At 40.0% G+C, this 19,210-nt stretch overlaps 1 protein-coding gene across 1 annotated transcript in view; it reads left to right on the plus strand.

Moving 5' to 3' along the window:
• The window catches only part of FAM13C (family with sequence similarity 13 member C), a 165,865-nt gene that overhangs the window by 106,379 nt on the left and 40,276 nt on the right, over positions 1–19,210 (plus strand). The window contains 2 exon segments of the mRNA XM_030335007.1: positions 1,229–1,253; positions 1,255–1,307. Coding sequence (XP_030190867.1) covers positions 1,229–1,253; positions 1,255–1,307 — 78 coding nt within the window.

Raw genomic sequence — 19,210 nt, forward strand, 5'->3', positions numbered from 1 at the left:
GCAAAGTAGTGCAAAGGTAGGGGGTGGACATGAGGGTGTGGAGAACAGGTGAAGGTATATATGAGGTAGGGTGTGAGGGTATGTGTGGGATAGGAATGGGGGTATGTGGTACGGAGTAGGGTGTGATGGTTGGGTATGAAGGTGTATGGGGAGTAGACTGGTCAATAGAGTGTGTGTGTATGGGAGAGTCATAGTAGGCACAGGATCACTGGCTCCACTGCAGGTAGCCACCCCTGCCAGGAGCTCTGTGGGTGGAGGAGCTGCTGAGGCCTGCAGAGCTTTCCTGTTGCAGGGGAGTGGCTCCTGGCCAAGGCCTCAGGAGTGACTCACTTCACCTGGTCAGGGGAATTAATTTGCTGGGCCTGCATCATGGCAGGATACATGCATCAGTCTGTATGACTGTATTCTTATTAAGAACCATGAGAGAAATTTAAAATGGGAAATGAAGGGGTGGGGTAGGGTTGTCTGGGAGCTCAGAAATTGCTTCTCCCTCAGTGGCTGGGTCACACTCAGTGACCAGGCCCTCTGCCTTGCTTCTCCCACTCTGCTCCTGATAAAGTAGTGATAGCCATTCCATGTGAAAGGAACAACTTCAGAAACACACACACACACACACCACACAACACGCATGCATGCATACACCGCCCCCCCCCCACACACATACAGATGTAGATCAGGGAGCCCAGAAGCACCTCCCAGATGCCAGGCAGTCTCTGCAGCAGTAACTCTTTATGCACTGCAGTCTGCTGCAGTGTTCAGAGGTTAAGGGATGCTGGCTTTTATGAATGGTAGCCTGGGAGGGGCCTAATATCACTTGCTCCTGATGTCAGCACAATGAATGAAACACTTGCAAAGCGTAAGCCTCAAGCACACGGAAGCAGATACCGTCTCATTGGTCTCTTGGTGCAGCGTCTCTTGCTGACGACATCACCAGTCCCGTTGTGTCATATAAAGCCAATACGTTAGGATTGAAATGAGGCAGAAACTGAGGTTGCATGTGGAATATGTGTACCTGATCTGGTACAATCAGCTCTGCCTGAGCAGCTGTGGTTGAGATCCTCCTCCTGCCAGGCGCTGGAGGAAGGTGTTCTGCAGGAACTGCGGACTTACTGTTGTGTATTAGGCAGTTACTTAGCTAGCTGATGTTCTGCTTTGCTGGCAGAATTCCTTGCTCAAGCTCCAAGCCCTAGAAACTGATCTGTTCTCTGCATTTTTGACAAACCAGGAGAAGCTGCTCAGGTGCATGGACTCAGGACCCAGACCCGTGTCGACCCAGAGTGTGCTTGCAGAAGGCGCAGATGTTGCAGGTAAAGGCGAGGTGGGGGAATGTCCTCACGTACCATCAGGATATTCAGCTCTTGCGGCTTTCCCTCCTAAAACCTGGCCTCTTGTGGGAAACCATGCCTGGTGCAACAGAAACCTGAAGAGGAGCTTGAGTTGCAGTGGGGAGCTGAGACAGTGCAGGAAAGATTAAGTGTGTTCTGATACAGAGAATTCTCTCCAGCTGGGGCCAAGCATCAGACTATGCATAAATAGGTGTCAGGTGAAAAACATCCACCACTACTCCTGGTCCTAATGAAATGCCTGATTGGCCTCCTGTGACAAACAAGTGTGTGCTATTTTCTAATCACTGCATGTAGTAATCTGTACTGTCGATTGTCATGGTATTTTGAGGTATTCAGTGATTGGATAGTTTAACATTACTACTCCTTTCTTCTATTACCTGCTTGTAAGATGATTCATCAACATAGAAAGTGGAGGTGAGTGGTGTAGCTCATTCTGAGCCTATATTGTCTTTTTTTGCTCAATTTTTTTTTTTTAGCATTAACTCTTGTTGAAAAGTCTCAAAATTGGTTCTCATTTGTTCTATTTCTCTGGTTTTAATCCCAGGAATGGTAGATGACTAGAAGCGAAGGCAAACTAAATGCTCCCTGAAAGATTTAGATAGAAAAGAAACACTAATTTACATGAGTAGAAATGAGAGCACAGATTACTTTGTAACACAAATAGATCAGGGGTTTGTAAACTGGTTTCTAGATAGGTGGTAAAATTGGCTTAAGTGAGCTTGCTTCATGAGATGCCCTTTAGTTCCAAGAATTGAAGGAAGAGATTTAAGAAGGTAGAGTATTTCAGTATGATTATTAATAGTTCATTTAAAACATTACTGTTTAAAACAGATCCATATGGTCTAAGTAGGCAAAACTTCCAGTGTTTGTTAATTAAGAATATTAACAACTAAGCATATTAATAATAGTGGCCAATAATAAAGCTATTAATGGTAGCTACTGTTATTGAAGACTTTTGTGATCCAGGCACTGTTCTAAGTACTTTGTATATTTTATATTAAATCTTTAAACAAACCTGTGAAATAATACACTTCACAGTAAGGACAATGAGGCCAGGTGCAAACCTGCTGGTAAGTGATAAATTATTTCCTCATGGATGCAGGTGGCTAGTTGGGTGTCATTATTGTCTGGTGAGCTACCCTTGTTCTGTTGGCCATTGTGTTTGGATGGGAGGCAAGTAAAATGGGGAGAGCCCAATGTTGATCTAATTAGAGGTTTCAGTCAGATTATTAGACACACTCTTCTTCTTCTACCAACCCCAACAAACCACATACAAAACACATAAAGAAATCTTAAGCCAGATATAAATTAACTTTTGAGTTATTTGATGTTTTGTGTAGCTACACAAGTATCTGGGAGAATTTTACAATATTTGCGTGTTGGATATGGATATATATATTTTTAATTTTACATGATGACTTTTAAGTGCATGTATTGTCTTATATTCTCCAAAGATCAGGAGTAGTTTTGCATTTTCTCATCCTGGATGGACAGGATTTGGACAACTTTATTAACACTCCTTGTGTAATGGAAATACATACTGAGTTCATGTAGGAATTGCCCATACAAAGGAACCATCAATACATTTCATGTTAAGTGTTAAATGGCAGAAATGGACAGAAGGTTCCTTACAAAGGAGACTTGTGGGTTGGGTACTAAATTTTCCAAAATGTAGGTGAATCTGAGATGTTCCAGAGCCCTTCCAAGAGAGTCTATGAAAAAGAGACGTTTTCACTGTGTGTGTACTAGTCAAGATTTCTCACAAGTTTTCAAAGATAAAACCCATCTTGATGTTTTTCACCTTTGTAGTCTTTGTGAATAAGGAGTCCCATTTAGCTAAAATGACTGCATGAAACTTGATATGGGGAAAGTGAAGAAACTCTAGCCCTTATATTGAAACTTGTAATATTTATTTGACACCTTTCTTCTCTAATTTTCCAATAACCCTTTGACACAATCTGGAAACCACCTGCTAGATGTTTTTAGGGACCTAAAAAGTCTCATCATTTGGCAGGAATATTGCCAAATTGGCAAGCATTTAGACTAGGTTTTCACAGATTAATTTATGGGATCGTTTAGTCTCATTGGCTTCCAAGATAAGTGTTTATAGGAAGGTCCTATATTTCTATTCCACGTGTCACTCAGAAGGAAGAAATGTTTGCTCATTTAGAGTCTTGGGCCCTGTGAAGGGATTTCTAGAGTGATCTTTGAACATCTCGAAGCTAGTTTTTATGTGTGTATAAATCTCTTTTGAGAGTGTGATCACATAATAGTACAAATGGCCATAAGTCTATAAAGGAATATAGTAATTTAAAATTTTGTCCTTTCCCAAAGTCTAACATCTAGCCCTGAGCCTTACATGTATATAAATATTCAATTACTTATTTTTGATATCAATAATTGCTATAACAAAGACAAAGCCCAAGGGGTGATTTTTACAGGAATTTCTGGACATAATATGCTACCAGTTCACTATTAAAAGCAAACACTTAAAACTATAAATTGGTATGACATAAATAGGTTTCAAGCTTTCTTTAGACTCAATTAGGACCTGACCAGTAAAGTAAAACTTTTTCAGTAGGCATTTGAAATGATGATCTTAGCAAAGCATTATACTCTCTACATCTTGAGATCAAAGTATTGGGTTTTAACTTGGGTTTATGTATTGCAAAGATCAGTCCTACCTAGTAAAATACCTGAAATGTGTCTCCACTCTGGCAATGCAATTATGAACTGCACTTGCAGCAAAAACACATTTCATGGTACCCCTGGAGGAGCACTGTGTTCTAAATAGTGTTTGTGAGACTTCCTGCACATCACAATTACCAGGAAGCTTTGCAAGCTTCTGCAAGGATTCTTAGTCCTTATCTTTAGACAGTCTGGGGTAGAAGTCTTGTAATATTTATATTTCATAAACACTCCCAAATGGTGGGAACCATTATTTAAGTGTCTTGAATTATGAGAGAGAAGACCAGGTTCTCTCAGGTTCTCTTTGACTCTGCTTCACCTCAGTTTCATGGACAACATGGACTTACAACTCAGGGTCAGTGACCAGTTGGCTCAGTCATTTACTTCAGGAGGAGGAAGGTGCTTGAGCACCCAAGTCCTCAGGCTAGACAAGGGTGGGATGGGACATGGGCAAGGGACAGGGACAGATTTGAGGGGTGTAGATGTAGAGGCCCTTAGAAAAAAATGACACCTGCTAGATAACTTCAAGACTGTACATAGGGTAACCAGTTGTCATGGAATGTCCAATTTGCCCAGGAATGTGTCCCAGTTGTATCATTAAAAGTCACACATGCTTGGAATTCTTAGTCCTAGGTAATCTGTGACAACTAGTCACCCTACTTGTAGGTTGCAAATTGCCTAATTTGATATGGAAACCCCGAAAGCACTTAGGCTCAAAAATCCGAACTGCATCAATAGCCTTTTACAGTTGAAGCAAATGCTTCCTCTGTTGCATTAGTAAGGATCTATTCTGGTGTTGTTGAACAGAAAATGGAATGAAAATTTCTTTTCAACTGCTTGTCATTTTCTAAGTTTGCAGAAGGACTGTTTGTTCCACATGACTAAGCATAGTAACCCCTGTTCTGTGTGACCACAGGTGATTGAATGGTTTGGAGTTTGTGGCAAAAGCTGTCACTAGTGATAAAGACTTATTACTAGAAATAATAATGCCACAGCAGTTTCTAATTAATTTCTTTTACTGTAAAATCTTGATTTTCAAATCTAACTATTTGGGTAAGAGCCTTGTTCCTAATGTTGATTATTAGAAAAAACTAATACAGGCTATAATTATTCCCATAATGAATTCTTCATGGTTTGTAGGTCTTTTCCTGATGTTGAAGTTAAGATGGGGCAGAGTTAAAGAGGACCTGGCCTTCTCTCTCACATTTCAAGACACTGTCCACTTGACCAGAAGTTCCCAATTACTTGGGAGTGATTATTACACTTCCAGATGTCTGAGCTCTCTATCTTAAAAGGAAAAATTTAAATGTAGGTTGAAGCCTGAAAAATCTCCATGTTTGAAAATCTCCCCCTCGTAATTCTGAGGGGCAGGTAGATTTAGGAACACTTTCTAGAGCACAGTACTCTAGAGCTTCTCTAGAGAGTACCATGCAATGCGTTCTTGCTGCAGGTGGAGTTTATAATTGGCCATCTGGAAAAGGGGACATCTCAAGTATCACACTAGGTGGGGCATCTACATAACTTGGTGTTTCATCCTATCTGGCAGTAGTCCAGACACTGTTTGAAAGTTGGTAAGAGGGGGTCCATTACTTCAACCATGTAAGTGCACAGAATTCCAAATATTCTTTAGAAACTTTGTTTATTGTGGGTCAATGTGTACGTATATGTATTATTTCTAAGTCCTTCCTGAACCTTTTATATTTTCAGTATGTACCACCTGTTGCTTTAACATTAAGAAATGGCTACCACTGTAGAAAGTAGTACTTCATCTTTTCAGTTTCTTTAAAGTAGTGGCTTTCAGTCAGGGTTGATTTTTTTTTTCATCTCTCTACCTTCCTCTCTCTCTACCTTGGGGATATTTGGCATTATCTAGGGACATTTTTTTTTTTAACAGGCACACGGGCCTCTATGAATTTCTTTTTTTTTTATATATATATATGAAATTTATTGACAAATTGGTTTCCATACAACACCCAGTGCTCATCCCAAAAGGTGCCCTCCTCAATACCCATCACCCACCTCCTCTCCCTCCCACCCCCCATCAACCCTCAGTTTGTTCTCAGTTTTTAACAGTCTCTTATGCTTTGCCTCTCTCCCACTCTAACGTCTTTTTTTTTCCTCCCCTCCCCCATGGGTTCCTGTTAAGTTTCTCAGGATCCACATAAGAGTGAAACCATATGGTATCTGTCTTTCTCTGTATGGCTTATTTCACTTGGCATTACACTCTCCAGTTCCATCCACGTTGCTACAAAAGGCCATATTTCATTTTTTCTCATTGCCACATAGTATTCCATTGTGTATATATACCACAATTTCTTTATCCATTCATCAGTTGATGGACATTTAGGCTCTTTCCATAATTTGGCTATTGTTGAGAGTGCTGCTATGAACATTGGGGTACAAGTGCCCCTATGCATCAGTACTCCTGTATCCATTGGATAAATTCCTAGCAGTGCTATTGCTGGGTCATAGGGTAGGTCTATTTTTAATTCTCTGAGGAACCTCCACACTGCTTTCCAGAGCAGCTGCACCAATTTGCATTCCCACCAACAGTGCAAGAGGGTTCCCGTTTCTCCACATCCTCTCCAGCATCTATAGTCTCCTGATTTGTTCATTTTGGCCACTCTGACTGGCGTGAGGTGATACCTGAGTGTGGTTTTGATTTGTATTTCCCTGATAAGGAGCGACGCTGAACATCTTTTCATGTGCCTGTTGGCCATCTGGATGTCTTCTTTAGAGAAGTGTCTATTCATGTTTTCTGCCCATTTCTTCACTGGGTTATTTGTTTTTCGGGTGTGGAGTTTGGTGAGCTCTTTATAGATTTTAGATACTAGCCCTTTGTCCGATATGTCATTTGCAAATATCTTTTCCCATTCCGTTGGTTGCCTTTTAGTTTTGTTGGTTGTTTCCTTTGCTGTGCAGAAGCTTTTTATCTTCATAAGGTCCCAGTAATTCACTTTTGCTTTTAATTCCCTTGCCTTTGGGGATGTGTCGAGTAAGAGATTGCTACGGCTGAGGTCAGAGAGGTCTTTTCCTGCTTTCTCCTCTAAGGTTCTGATGGTTTCCTGTCTCACATTTAGGTCCTTTATCCATTTTGAGTTTATTTTTGTAAATGGTGTGAGAAAGTGGTCTAGTTTCATTCTTCTGCATGTTGCTGTCCAGTTCTCCCAGCACCATTTGTTAAAGAGGCTGTCTTTTTTCCATTGGATGTTCTTTCCTGCTTTGTCAAAGATGAGTTGGCCATACGTTTGTGGGTCTAGTTCTGGGGTTTCTATTCTATTCCATTGGTCTGTGTGTCTGTTTTTGTGCCAAGACCATGCTGTCTTGATGATGACAGCTTTGTAGTAGAGGCTAAAGTCTGGGATTGTGATGCCTCCTGCTTTGGTCTTCTTCTTCAAAATTCCTTTGGCTATTCGGGGCCTTTTGTGGTTCCATATGAATTTTAGGATTGCTTGTTCTAGTTTCGAGAAGAATGCTGGTGCAATTTTCATTGGGATTGCATTGAATGTGTAGATAGCTTTGGGTAGTATTGACATTTTGACATATTTATTTTTCCAATCCATGAGCAGGGAATGTCTTTCCATTTCTTTAAATCTTCTTCAATTACCTTCATAAGCTTTCTATAGTTTTCAGCATACAGATCCTTTACATCTTTGGTTAGATTTATTCCTAGGTATTTTATGCTTCTTGGTGCAATTGTGAATGGGATCAGTTTCTTTATTTGTCTTTCTGTTGCTTCATTGTTAGTGTATAAGAATGCAACTGATTTCTGGACATTGATTTTGTATCCTACAACTTTGCTGAATTCATGTATCAGTTCTAGCAGACTTTTGGTGGAGTCTATCGGATTTTCCATGTATAATATCATGTCATCTGCAAAAAGCGAAAGCTTGACTTCATCTTTGCCAATTTTGATGCCTTTGATTTCCTTTTGTTGTCTGATTGCTGATGCCAGAACTTCCAGCACTATGTTAAACAACAGCGGTGAGAGTGGGCATCCCTGTCGTGTTCCTGATCTCAGGGAAAAAGCTCTCAGTTTTTCCCCGTTGAGGATGATGTTAGCTGTGGGCTTTTCATAAATGGCTTTTATGATCTTTAAGTATGTTCCTTCTATCCCGACTTTCTCAAGGGTTTTTATTAAGAAAGGGTGCTGGATTTTGTCAAAGGCCTTTTCTGCATCGATTGACAGGATCATATGGTTCTTCTCTTTTTTTTGTTAATGTGATGTATCACGTTGATTGATTTGCGAATGTTGAACCAGCCCTGCATCCCAGGAATGAATCCCACTTGATCATGGTGAATAATTCTTTTATATGCTGTTGAATTCGATTGGCTAGTATCTTATTGAGAATTTTTGCATCCATATTCATCAGGGATATTGGCCTGTAGTTCTCTTTTTTACTGGGTCTCTGTCTGGTTTAGGAATCAAAGTAATACTGGCTTCATAGAATGAGTCTGGAAGTTTTCCTTCCCTTTCTATTTCTTGGAATAGCTTGAGAAGGATAGGTTATCTTCGCTTTAAATGTCTGGTAGAACTCCCCTGGGAAGCCATCTGGTCCTGGACTCTTATTTGTTGGGAGCGTTTTGATAACCGATTCAATTTCTTTGCTGGTTATGGGTCTGTTCAAGCTTTCTCTTTCCTCCTGATTGAGTTTTGGAAGACTGTGGGTGTTCAGGAATGTGTCCATTTCTTCCAGGTTGTCCAATTTGTTGGCATATAATTTTTCATAGTATTCCCTGAGAATTGTTTGTATCTCTGAGGGATTGGTTGTAATAATTCCATTTTCATTCATGATTTTATCTATTTGGGTCATCTCCCTTTTCTTTTTGAGAAGCCTGGCTAGAGGTTTGTCAATTTTGTTTATTTTTTCAAAAAACCAACTCTTGGTTTCGTTGATCTGCTCTACAGTTTTTTTAGATTCTATATTGTTTATTTCTGCTCTGATCTTTATTATCTCTCTTCTGCTGGGTTTAGGTTGCCTTTGCTGTTCTGCTTCTATTTCCTTTAGGTGTGCTGTTAGATTTTGTATTTGGGATTTTCTTGTTCTTGAGATAGGCCTGGATTGCAATGTATTTTCCTCTCAGGACTGCCTTCGCTGCGTCCCAAAGCGTTTGGATTGTTGTATTTTCATTTTCGTTTGTTTCCATATATTTTTTGATTTCTTCTCTAATTGCCTGGTTGACCCACTCATTCGTTAGTAGGGTGTTCTTTAACCTCCATGCGTTTGGAGGTTTTCCAGACTTTTTCCTGTGGTTGATTTCAAGCTTCATAGCATTGTGGTCTGAAAGTATGCATGGTATAATTTCAATTCTTGTAAACTTATGAAGGGCTGTTTTGTGACCCAGTATATGATCTATCTTGGAGAATGTTCCATGTGCACTCGAGAAGAAAGTATATTCTGTTGCTTTGGGATGCAGAGTTCTAAATATATCTGTCAAGTCCATCTGATCCAATGTCTCATTCAGGGCCCTTGTTTCTTTATTGACCATGTGTCTAGATGATCTATCCATTTCTGTAAGTGGGGTGTTAAAGTCCCCAGCAATGACCACATTCTTATCAATAAGGTTGCTTCTGTTTATGAGTAATTGTTTTATATATTTGGGGGCTCCCGTATTTGGCGCATAGACATTTATAATTGTTAGCTCTTCCTGATGGATAGACCCTGTAACTATTATATAATGTCCTTCTTCATCTCTTGTTATAGCCTTTAATTTAAAGTCTAGTTTGTCTGATATAAGTATGGCTACTCCAGCTTTCTTTCGGCTTCCAGTAGCATGATAAATAGTTCTCCATCCCCTCACTCTGAATCTAAAGGTGTCCTCAGGTCTAAAATGAGTCTCTTGTAGACAGCAAATAGATGGGTCTTGTTTTTTTATCCATTCTGATACCCTATGTCTTTTGGTGGGCGCATTTAATCCATTTACATTCAGTGTTATTATAGAAAGATACGGGTTTAGAGTCATTGTGATGTCTGTATGTTTTATGCTTGTAGTGATGTCTCTGGTACTTTGTCTCACAGGGTCCCCCTTAGGATCTCTTGTAGGGCTGGTTTAGTGGTGACAAATTCCTTCAGTTTTTGTTTGTTTGGGAAGACCTTTATCTCTCCTTCTATTCTAAATGAGAGACTTGCTGGATAAAGGATTCTCGGCTGCATATTTTTTCTGTCTAGCACACTGAAAATCTCGTGCCAATTCTTTCTGGCCTGCCAAGTTTCAAAAGAGAGATCAGTCACGAGTCTTATAGGTCTCCCTTTATATGTGAGGGCACGTTTACCCCTTGCTGCTTTCAGAATTTTCTCTTTATCCTTGTATTTTGCCAGTTTCACTATGATATGTCATGCAGAAGATCGATTCAAGTTACGTCTGAAGGGAGTTCTCTGTGCCTCTTGGATTTCAATGCCTTTTTCCTTCCCCAGTTCAGGGAAGTTCTCAGCTATAATTTCTTCAAGTACCCCTTCAGCACCTTTCCCTACTCTTCCTCCTCTGGGATACCAATTATGCGTATATTATTTCTTTTTAGTGTATCACTTAGTTCTCTAATTTTCCCCTCATACTCCTGGATTTTTTTATCTCTCTTTTTCTCAGCTTCCTCTTTTTCCATAACTTTATCTTCTAGTTCACCTATTCTCTCCTCTGCCTCTTCCATCTGAGCCGTGGTGGTTTGCATTTTGTTTTGCATTTCATTTAAAGCGTTTTTCAGCTCCTCGTGACTGTTCCTTAGTCCCTTGATCTCTGTAGCAAGAGATTCTCTGCTGTCCTGTATACTGTTTTCCAGCCCAGCGATTAATTTTATGACTATGATTCTAAATTCACTTTCTGTTATATTATTTAAATCCTTTTTGATCAGCTCATTAGCTGTTGTTATTTCCTGGAGATTCTTCTGAGGGGAATTCTTCCTCTTGGTCATTTTGGATAGTCCCTGGTGTGGTGAGGACCTGCAGGGCACTTCCCCTGTGCTGTGGTGTATAATTGGAGTTGGTGGGCGGGGCCGCAGTCAGACCTGATGTCTGCCCCCAGCCCACCGCTGGGGCCACAGTCAGACTGGTGTGTGCCTTCTCTTCCCCTCTCCTAGGGGCGGGATTCACTGTGGGGTGGCGTGGCCCATCTGGGCTACTTGCACACTGCCAGGCTTGTGATGCTGGGGATCTGGCGTATTAGCTGGGGTGGGAAGGCAAGGTGCACGGCGGCAGGGGGGGCAGGCTTAGCCCGCTTCTCCTTAGGTGATCCACTTCAGGAGGGGCCCTGTGGCAGCCAGAGGGAGTCAGATCCACTGCCGGAGGTTTGGCTCCGCAGAAACACAGAGTTGGGTGTTTGTGGGGAGCGAGCAATTTCCCTGGCAGGAACCGGTTCCCTTTGGGATTTTGGCTGGGGGATGGGCGGGGGAGATGGCGCTGGCGAGCGCCTTTGTTCCCCGCCAAACTGAGCTCTGTCGTCCGGGGGCTCCGCAGCTCACCCTCCCTTTGTCCTCCAGCCTTCCCGCTTTCTGAGCAGAGCTGTTAACTTATGACCTCCCAGATGCTAAGTCGCGCTTGCTGTCGGAACACAGTCCGTCAGGCCCCTCCGCTTTTGCAAGCCAGACTCGGGGGCTCTGCTTGGCTGGCGAGCCGCCCCTCCGCCCCGGCTCCTTCCCGCCAGTCCGTGGAGCGCGCACTGCCTCGCCGCCCTTCCTACCCTCTTCCGTGGGCCTCTCGTCTGTACTTGGGTCCAGTGACTCCGTTCTGCTAATCCTCTGTCGGTTTTCTGGGTTATTTAGGCAGGTGTAGGTGGAATCTAAGTGATCAGCAGGACGCGCGGTGAGCCCAGCGTCCTCCTACGCCGCCATCTTCCTGTCGACCCCCCTAGGGACATTTTCAGTATCGCAGCTTGAAGGTGAGTGCCACATTTAATGAGTAGAGGCCAAGGATGCTTCTGAACATCCTGCAATGTAAGGAAACCCCAATGTCCACCCCACCACCCCAATAAAGCATTGTCTGGTCCAAGATGTCAATAGTGCCAAGATTTAGAAACACCCTTTTAAAAGCTTTTAAATGCATACCATCAGTATTATTAACAGCACTAACAATGACATTTTCATTTGTGTCAGACATTATTACATGGGTTTCTCTGTTTTATGTTCACAGTCCTGAATGAGGTAGGTGCCATTATTATCCCCAGATGGAAGATGAGGAAATAAGCTTGGAGAGTTAGTGTAACTTGCTGAGGGTCCCACAGCTACTGAGTGGTAAAGGTTGGGAGGAAATGGGAGGAAGAGAGGGTTTCCCAGTCAGACTCCATAGTTTAGTGCTTCACACTATACTATTAGCTATCCAGTCTAAATATTCAGTCCCCATGGTTCTAATATTCTAGAATTTGAAATTAAGCCCATAGCCAACCTATATACTCTATTAATGTGTTATAAAAGTCATATTTTCTTTATCCACTCCTGAGTTTGTTTTGTCAACCTGAAGGGACCTAGATTTATAGTTGAATAACCTGTTATAACCCCTCTTCAAATATTTATTTCAGGTCCTATGATCTAAACCATCTCTAGAACCCTGTACCTTTCTTAATATGCATTTACCTGACCTGCATAATGTATTCCAGATGGAGTCAAATAGAATTTTATTTGTAGATATGATACCATTAGGGGAAATTGGCAACATGGACAAGGGATCCTTCTATTATTTCTTGTAACTACATGTGAAGCTACAATGATCTCAACAAAAAATGAATTAATATCTAAAAAATATGGGCATGGGGGTGTTTTATTAATTACAAAATATTGTGCTTGTTATATTGTTTTCCAAACTCTTCCTAGAGATGCATGTTTTTCTTGGCCTTTTTGTCATAGAACTGTATTCCATTAGAGCTCCCAAAATTCCATTCCCTACCAAACTAATAGTTTAGTGCTTATTATTAAGAGTACATGGATTAGTTTTCTCCAGCTGCATTGCCTACTGGCCCACATTGAAGGTCGTCTGTCACTGTTGAGCTTCCTCATGCTTTGCGAGCTGCTTTTGTAGTAGCTTAGCATTTTATTCTTTGAAAAATATCAATATCATCTGCAAATTCAGACTCACAAAGCTACCTCTTCTATGTCGTTTTTGAAATGTAAAATAAAGCTAACCCAGGATCCATTTGCAAGGATTAGTACTGATATTTCCATCATAAAGATACTAATTCATCTCTGTTCTTTGGTGCATATTGTTAAGTGGATTTTGTAATCCACTGCAAAACATTTAGCTCAATCACCATTTGGTTTTGTTTTTAAACAATTTCTCATTTAAAAACCATGCCATGCACTTCTTGAAAGCCCAAATAAATTATATTCATTGGCTCTACCTTGTTCGGAAACATAATTCTTTGCAGAACTTGATGAGCAGGTTGGGTGATCTTGGACAAGTGATTTGTTCTCTCTATGCATCAGCTTCCTTTTCTTTAATATGGGAAAAAGAATAGTATTTACTTCTTAGATTATTGTGAAACTATTGTAGCATAATACATATGAGGCACTTAGCACATCCCTCTTAGCAAATGGTCAATAAATGTCAGCTATAATTTTTTAAAAACCTGGGAATTCTTGCTGTCATCAGAGCTTATGTTGCCTTTTTTCCAATTGATAATGTTTACCCTTGTCTTTATCTACTCTCATAATTCTAGCTACTTTCAAGGTGTTGAAATGCCATTAGTACTGTTCATTTCCTAGGTTCCCTCTAGCACATTGCATATGATTGACATTACACTAATTCTCTTCAGCAAAAAGTATTTATAACAGCAATAATCTACAGAGCTGATGGTTGAATAATTACCTCCTATTAAAGTTGAAACTACATTTGTTACCATAAACCTATCCTGTGCTAAACCTATGACATAACTTGGCTGGAAATTATCTTTACTATTAATAATTTTTCCCTGGTACTTTTATTACCATCTTCATAGTGTCTGAAATAGGGGCTTCACATTAGCCCCTTGTTTTCCAAAGAAAGTTTTTTTTTAATGATTTCGAAATTCATAGATGACAGTATATTCTCTAAGTCTGTTTCCATAACTGCTTTATAGGGAAAGGAAAAAAAAAAACAGTCCTACAGCTTAAACTCTAGGTGATTATTTTTAACAAGATTTTTAAATTCAGTTTTTAAGGCAGGTCAAGGACTGTGGTAACATTTGTCCTTGCTATAACTCTTTATAAATGAGGACTCTGACTTAGAAGAGCCTTACCTGGCCAAGGACATAATAATCGTGAGCAAGTGGCATCTCAGACCAAGTCTGATTGCATCTCAGACTTTTGGCTAAGATCAAGTATAGTGTCAGACCAAGTTTGGGGCTCTGACTAGAGTCCAGGCTTTTAACTTGTAGATTTATAGTCGTGTTTTTTTTAATTAATTTTTTAAGAAGTGTTAGGTTTATAGAAAATTGAGCAGACAGTACAGAGAATTTTCATATACCCCCTTTCTCTTTCACATAGTTACCCGTATATCATGTCCAGATACTTGGTGTCTAACACTGTTCTGGATGCCCCAACCCTACCATCCCCAAGCTCAGCGTGAACAACCTTTACTGTCTCTTCCAGTTCCATGAGGATCATACTTTTTTGTGGCTCTATGTGGAGCTTTGGGACTAACTTCTCTGACCAAATTTTCCTAACTAACATTGGATGAGGCTCATAAAGATACAGACCCCAATTGAAAATTAGAATTTCCTTTGATAGCCTTCCTGTTTGCTTTGTACATTCAATTTTCCTTCTGCTTTGCAAAGTACATCTGCTTATGAATGTGAATGCTTACAAAGATTGCTTGTTATCTTAATAGAATTTTATCCGCTGTACCACTGAGGTGGTCAATTGTGCAGGAGTTGACTAGAGGACCTGGAGAGTCTTTTAGCCTGAAAAATAACCAGAACACAGTATCCAGCTTTCTCTATATATCAAGAGGGTGCTTCCAAATCTTGGACATTATTGTGGATAGTGATAGATGCTTGCTCTTTCCCTGGTTCCACAGTTCAAGCAGAGCTCTGTAATCTGAGCATTTGGCTCCACTTTTGTGACACGGGGAGGGAAAAAGTTGTTCATTGGCCTTGGCCATTTCCCTTGTTAATTTCTCAACTGTTCTTTGGTAGTATGCATATAGGCAAAAGAATAAGTCTTGGATAATCAGAGAATAAGGTACAAAGCTTCATTTAGCCACCTGGTAGATTTGTCTAGAAGATTTGCTTCTTTCCTTACCAAATTGGACATTTGGTTTGGTCCTGTGTAGAAACTGCCTCCAAAAATATTAATTATTCCCACTTCAAATGTTCTACTCCAAAACAATGCAAAAAATGGATTTCTTCCCTTTCTCATTGTGACAGGATCTGGAGATCTCACATCTGTCCTCAGCATAGGTCATGTTACTATAGCGCATGGGTAGAATTTACTTTGATTTAGGTTAGAAGTCATTAATGTCTGAAGACCTCAGTCTTTCATGGACTAGAAGCTTGTGTTCACTCCATGTTTCCTGAGTATAAACTCAACCTCTGTCACTTGCCTCTCCTTCCTTCTCACCCATCCCCACCACCATGCTATCACTTTGTTTCTATTCTTCTTTTTTTTCCCACAGCTTTCTGGCTGCTTCTCTTTCTCAGCCATGACCTTGCCACTTTGTCTTCCTCTGTCTCTATCCATTCTAGTTGTCTTTACTGCCTCTTTTCTTTTACTTTGTGACCTTATTTTGCTAAGCTAGTTATGGTATGGAATTAAAATGTATTTAAGATACTTAATTTTGTCTGGACATTTAAATTTATTGAACATTATTATTCTGAAAATTTGGGTGATTTCAAACTGTTTTCTTTTCCCCAAATGATACTAAAAGGTTAGTATAATAGTATATAGGATAAACAACATGTTAGCCAAATGGCAATGTGATTTTCCTTTGGTTGAGCCTTTGTGGATACTGTTTTGTTTTGTTTTTTTTTCTAACTAGAAGTCATTTATTCCTTATTCTTACCATTGAGACTATAAAAATACTAGAAAAGAACTATTTTATTTTATTTTATTTTATTTTATGTCATTCCAAGGCTTTTTTAAAATTTAAATCCAAGTTAGTTAATATATAGTGTAGTAATGATTTCGGGAGTAGAATTTAGTGATTTATCACTTACATATAACACCAAGTGCTCATCCCAACAAGTGCCCTCCTCAATACCCATCACTCACTTAGCCCATGCCCACACCCAATATCCCTCCAGCAACCCTCAGTTTGTTCTTGGTCTTTAAGAGTTTCTTAAGGATTGTCTCCCTCTCTGTTTCTATCTTATTTTTCCTTCCCTTCCCCTATATTCATCTGTTTTCTTTCTTAAATTGCACATATAAGTGAATTCATATATTTGTCTTTTTCTGACTTACTTCACTTAGCATAGTACATACACTGTAGTTCCATCCATGTCATTGAAAATGGCAAGATTTCATTCTTTTTGATTGCTGAGTAATATTCCATTGTATATATCACATCTTCCTTATTGTCTATTATGAAACTGCATATAAGTTATTATTGGACTTGTAAAATAATCAGTGACAATATACCCTGAAGATTTATGTATTTGGGTATTTCTATGATTTATATATGTTATGTTTCCTTGGTAAAAGTATTGCTTATGTTAGATATAATCACAAGAACTCAAGAAAAAATATTCTGAAATTGTCCTCTTATAATTTCTAGGAAACAAGAGGTATGAAGTTAAATTTAACTTAAGAACTATTCACAAGGGTGCCTGCCTGGCTCAGTCAATAGAGCATGCAACTCTTGATTTCAAGGTCATGAGTTCAAGCCCCACATTGGGTGTAGAGCTTACTTAAAAAATGTACTTGACCTTACAATAATCATGCAGTAAAAAAAATACCAAAAAGAAAAATAAAACTACTCAAAAACCTAAAACTTGGTTCTGTATTTACTGATGGAAATTTAATTAGAAGATTGTATTTAAAAATGCAGATGAAAGGAAAATGTTTAGATCTGAGCTGAGGCTTCTTGATCCATGTAGTTTTCTGGGTTTTAGGGAGAAATTTGGGATTTTTCATTATTCAGCTAACCCAATGCCCTCACCTATTAGCCATTCATTTTAATTGTAATCAGTACATTGACTCCTTCAAAATGAAAATGAGGCAGACGGCTCTCCCTCCTCCTGCAGATGACAGATTTGGGGAAGTACATGCTGAGATCAAACCCAGCTGGACTCTGTCTCCTGAGTTCCATACCTACACATATCCAGGGCCTCCTGGACACCTGCACTGGATGACCAAAACTGCCTGTTAACTCAGGGTATCTAGAACTGAATTTATCTTCCTTTCCCCCAGCCAACTCTTCTACCAAGTTTCTTAACTAGGTAAAAGATACCACCATAAATACAAAACAACAGCAAGTAACATTTATTGATGGGTTATATCCCCTCCCCTGGGGCACTGTCCTAAGCACTTGAGATTCCTTGTCTTCTTTTCAATTCTCCAACAATTTATGAGGTAGATACTGTTTTGTCATCCTTCCCTGAAACAGGGCTCTGGCATGCAGTAGATGGCTAATAAACATTTGCTGAATGAATGAATTCCCATTATATAGGTGGGAAAACTGGGAATGTAAAGAGAGAATAATGTGTCCCAGGTCACATACATGACAAAACTGGGGCTTCAATCTAGGTGTTTCTGAGCGTATGAAAAATCCTCTGTGAGGGGCGCCTAGGTGGCTCAGTCAGTTAAGCGTCCAACTTCAGCTCCAGTCATGAACCGACTTCAGCTCAGGTTATGATCTCGCGGTTTGTGAGTTCTGCCCCATATTGGGCTCTGTGCTGAGAGCTCAGAGCCTGGAGCTGCTTCAGATTCTGTGTTTCCCTCTCTCTTTGCCCCTCCCCTACTCATGCTCTGCCTCTCTCAAAAATAAATAAAATATTAAAAAAAATTTTTTTAACCTCTGTGCTTTTTTTTAAATCCTGTGCTTTTAACCATGATGGCAAAGTGACTCTTAGACCTGCAGAGTGCCTTCCATAAGGCCCAGCCCTGCTTTCACAGTGACACATTTCCCACCCTTCTACCTCACTGATGTTTCTGGTGGTTGTCCACAGAAGCTGGCACTAAGAAGCCTACTTGGAGTGCCACCCACACCCCACTTGGTGACTCAGCCAGCCTTACCAATGAGGAATCTCTCTTCCATCTGTCCTTATGCTTAGCCCCACCCAATCTAGCCTTGGAGATACTGCTGCTCACCTCTTGGTAGGTAGTCTCTGAGCAAGCAATCTCACCTGTGTCCCCAGATTTAGTTACTGGGATGACTTCAAGATTACCCATGTACTTTCTGTTGTAACCCCATAGCTAACCTGCTAAGTGCCTTCAGGTGCTCAAATTCAACATACCTAAAACTGAACCCACTGTGTATCCTTCAGTTGTTTTGGAGAGGCTGGCTGAGAACTCTAATGCTTGTACCTTGTTAGAATTATGGACATACTTTTGACTTATCTAGCTTTTAAAACCAATAAAGGCTGACATTTGGCATTTTGGAATGTACCTGAATGCTACCTATAAAAGCCCACTATGAAGGCTAAACCCAAGAGTGCAAATTAACAAATCCACAAGACTATGGCTAATTTATTACTCAATTATATTTCAACAGTACATCTCAAATGGTTGCAGATAGAGATTTATTTGAATTTTTAATTGCTTAAAAATTCATATTAGATATATTTTTAAATCTGACTGACTTATTAAACAGCTATAATACAACATCTGTTTCTGTCTGGGGTTGCAGCAAGATCAGAAGTGGTCTCTTGGCCTTCACGCACTGATGACAATTATTTCTCTTCTTTGTTCCCTACTGCTCAGTAAGTGGGCCACCGGAAACATCCGTTGGCTCCCAGGGTCAGAGATGTGGAGTCTTTTACCATGGACACTGGTCAAACCCTCCCTGGAACTAACATAGTTTATATCACCCTGCATACTGAATTTAAAATGGAGATCATATTACTATCAGCCTCATGTGGTTGTTATGAAGATTAAATACATGCAAAAACTCTTACAGGTTTGAAGAAATAAGTGAGTTACTCCAGAAATATTACATATGATTATTCTTATTTATAACTAAGAACTGATAGGAGGGACAATATGTTGAGGGTTATATTGGTTCTCATTTCCCTTATTAACCCCACAGGGATTCTGAGTATAATTCATGTTCAATAAGAGA

Source organism: Lynx canadensis, chromosome D2 (assembly GCF_007474595.2).
Source record: "Lynx canadensis isolate LIC74 chromosome D2, mLynCan4.pri.v2, whole genome shotgun sequence".
In the NCBI taxonomy this organism is placed as follows: Eukaryota; Metazoa; Chordata; class Mammalia; order Carnivora; family Felidae; genus Lynx; species Lynx canadensis.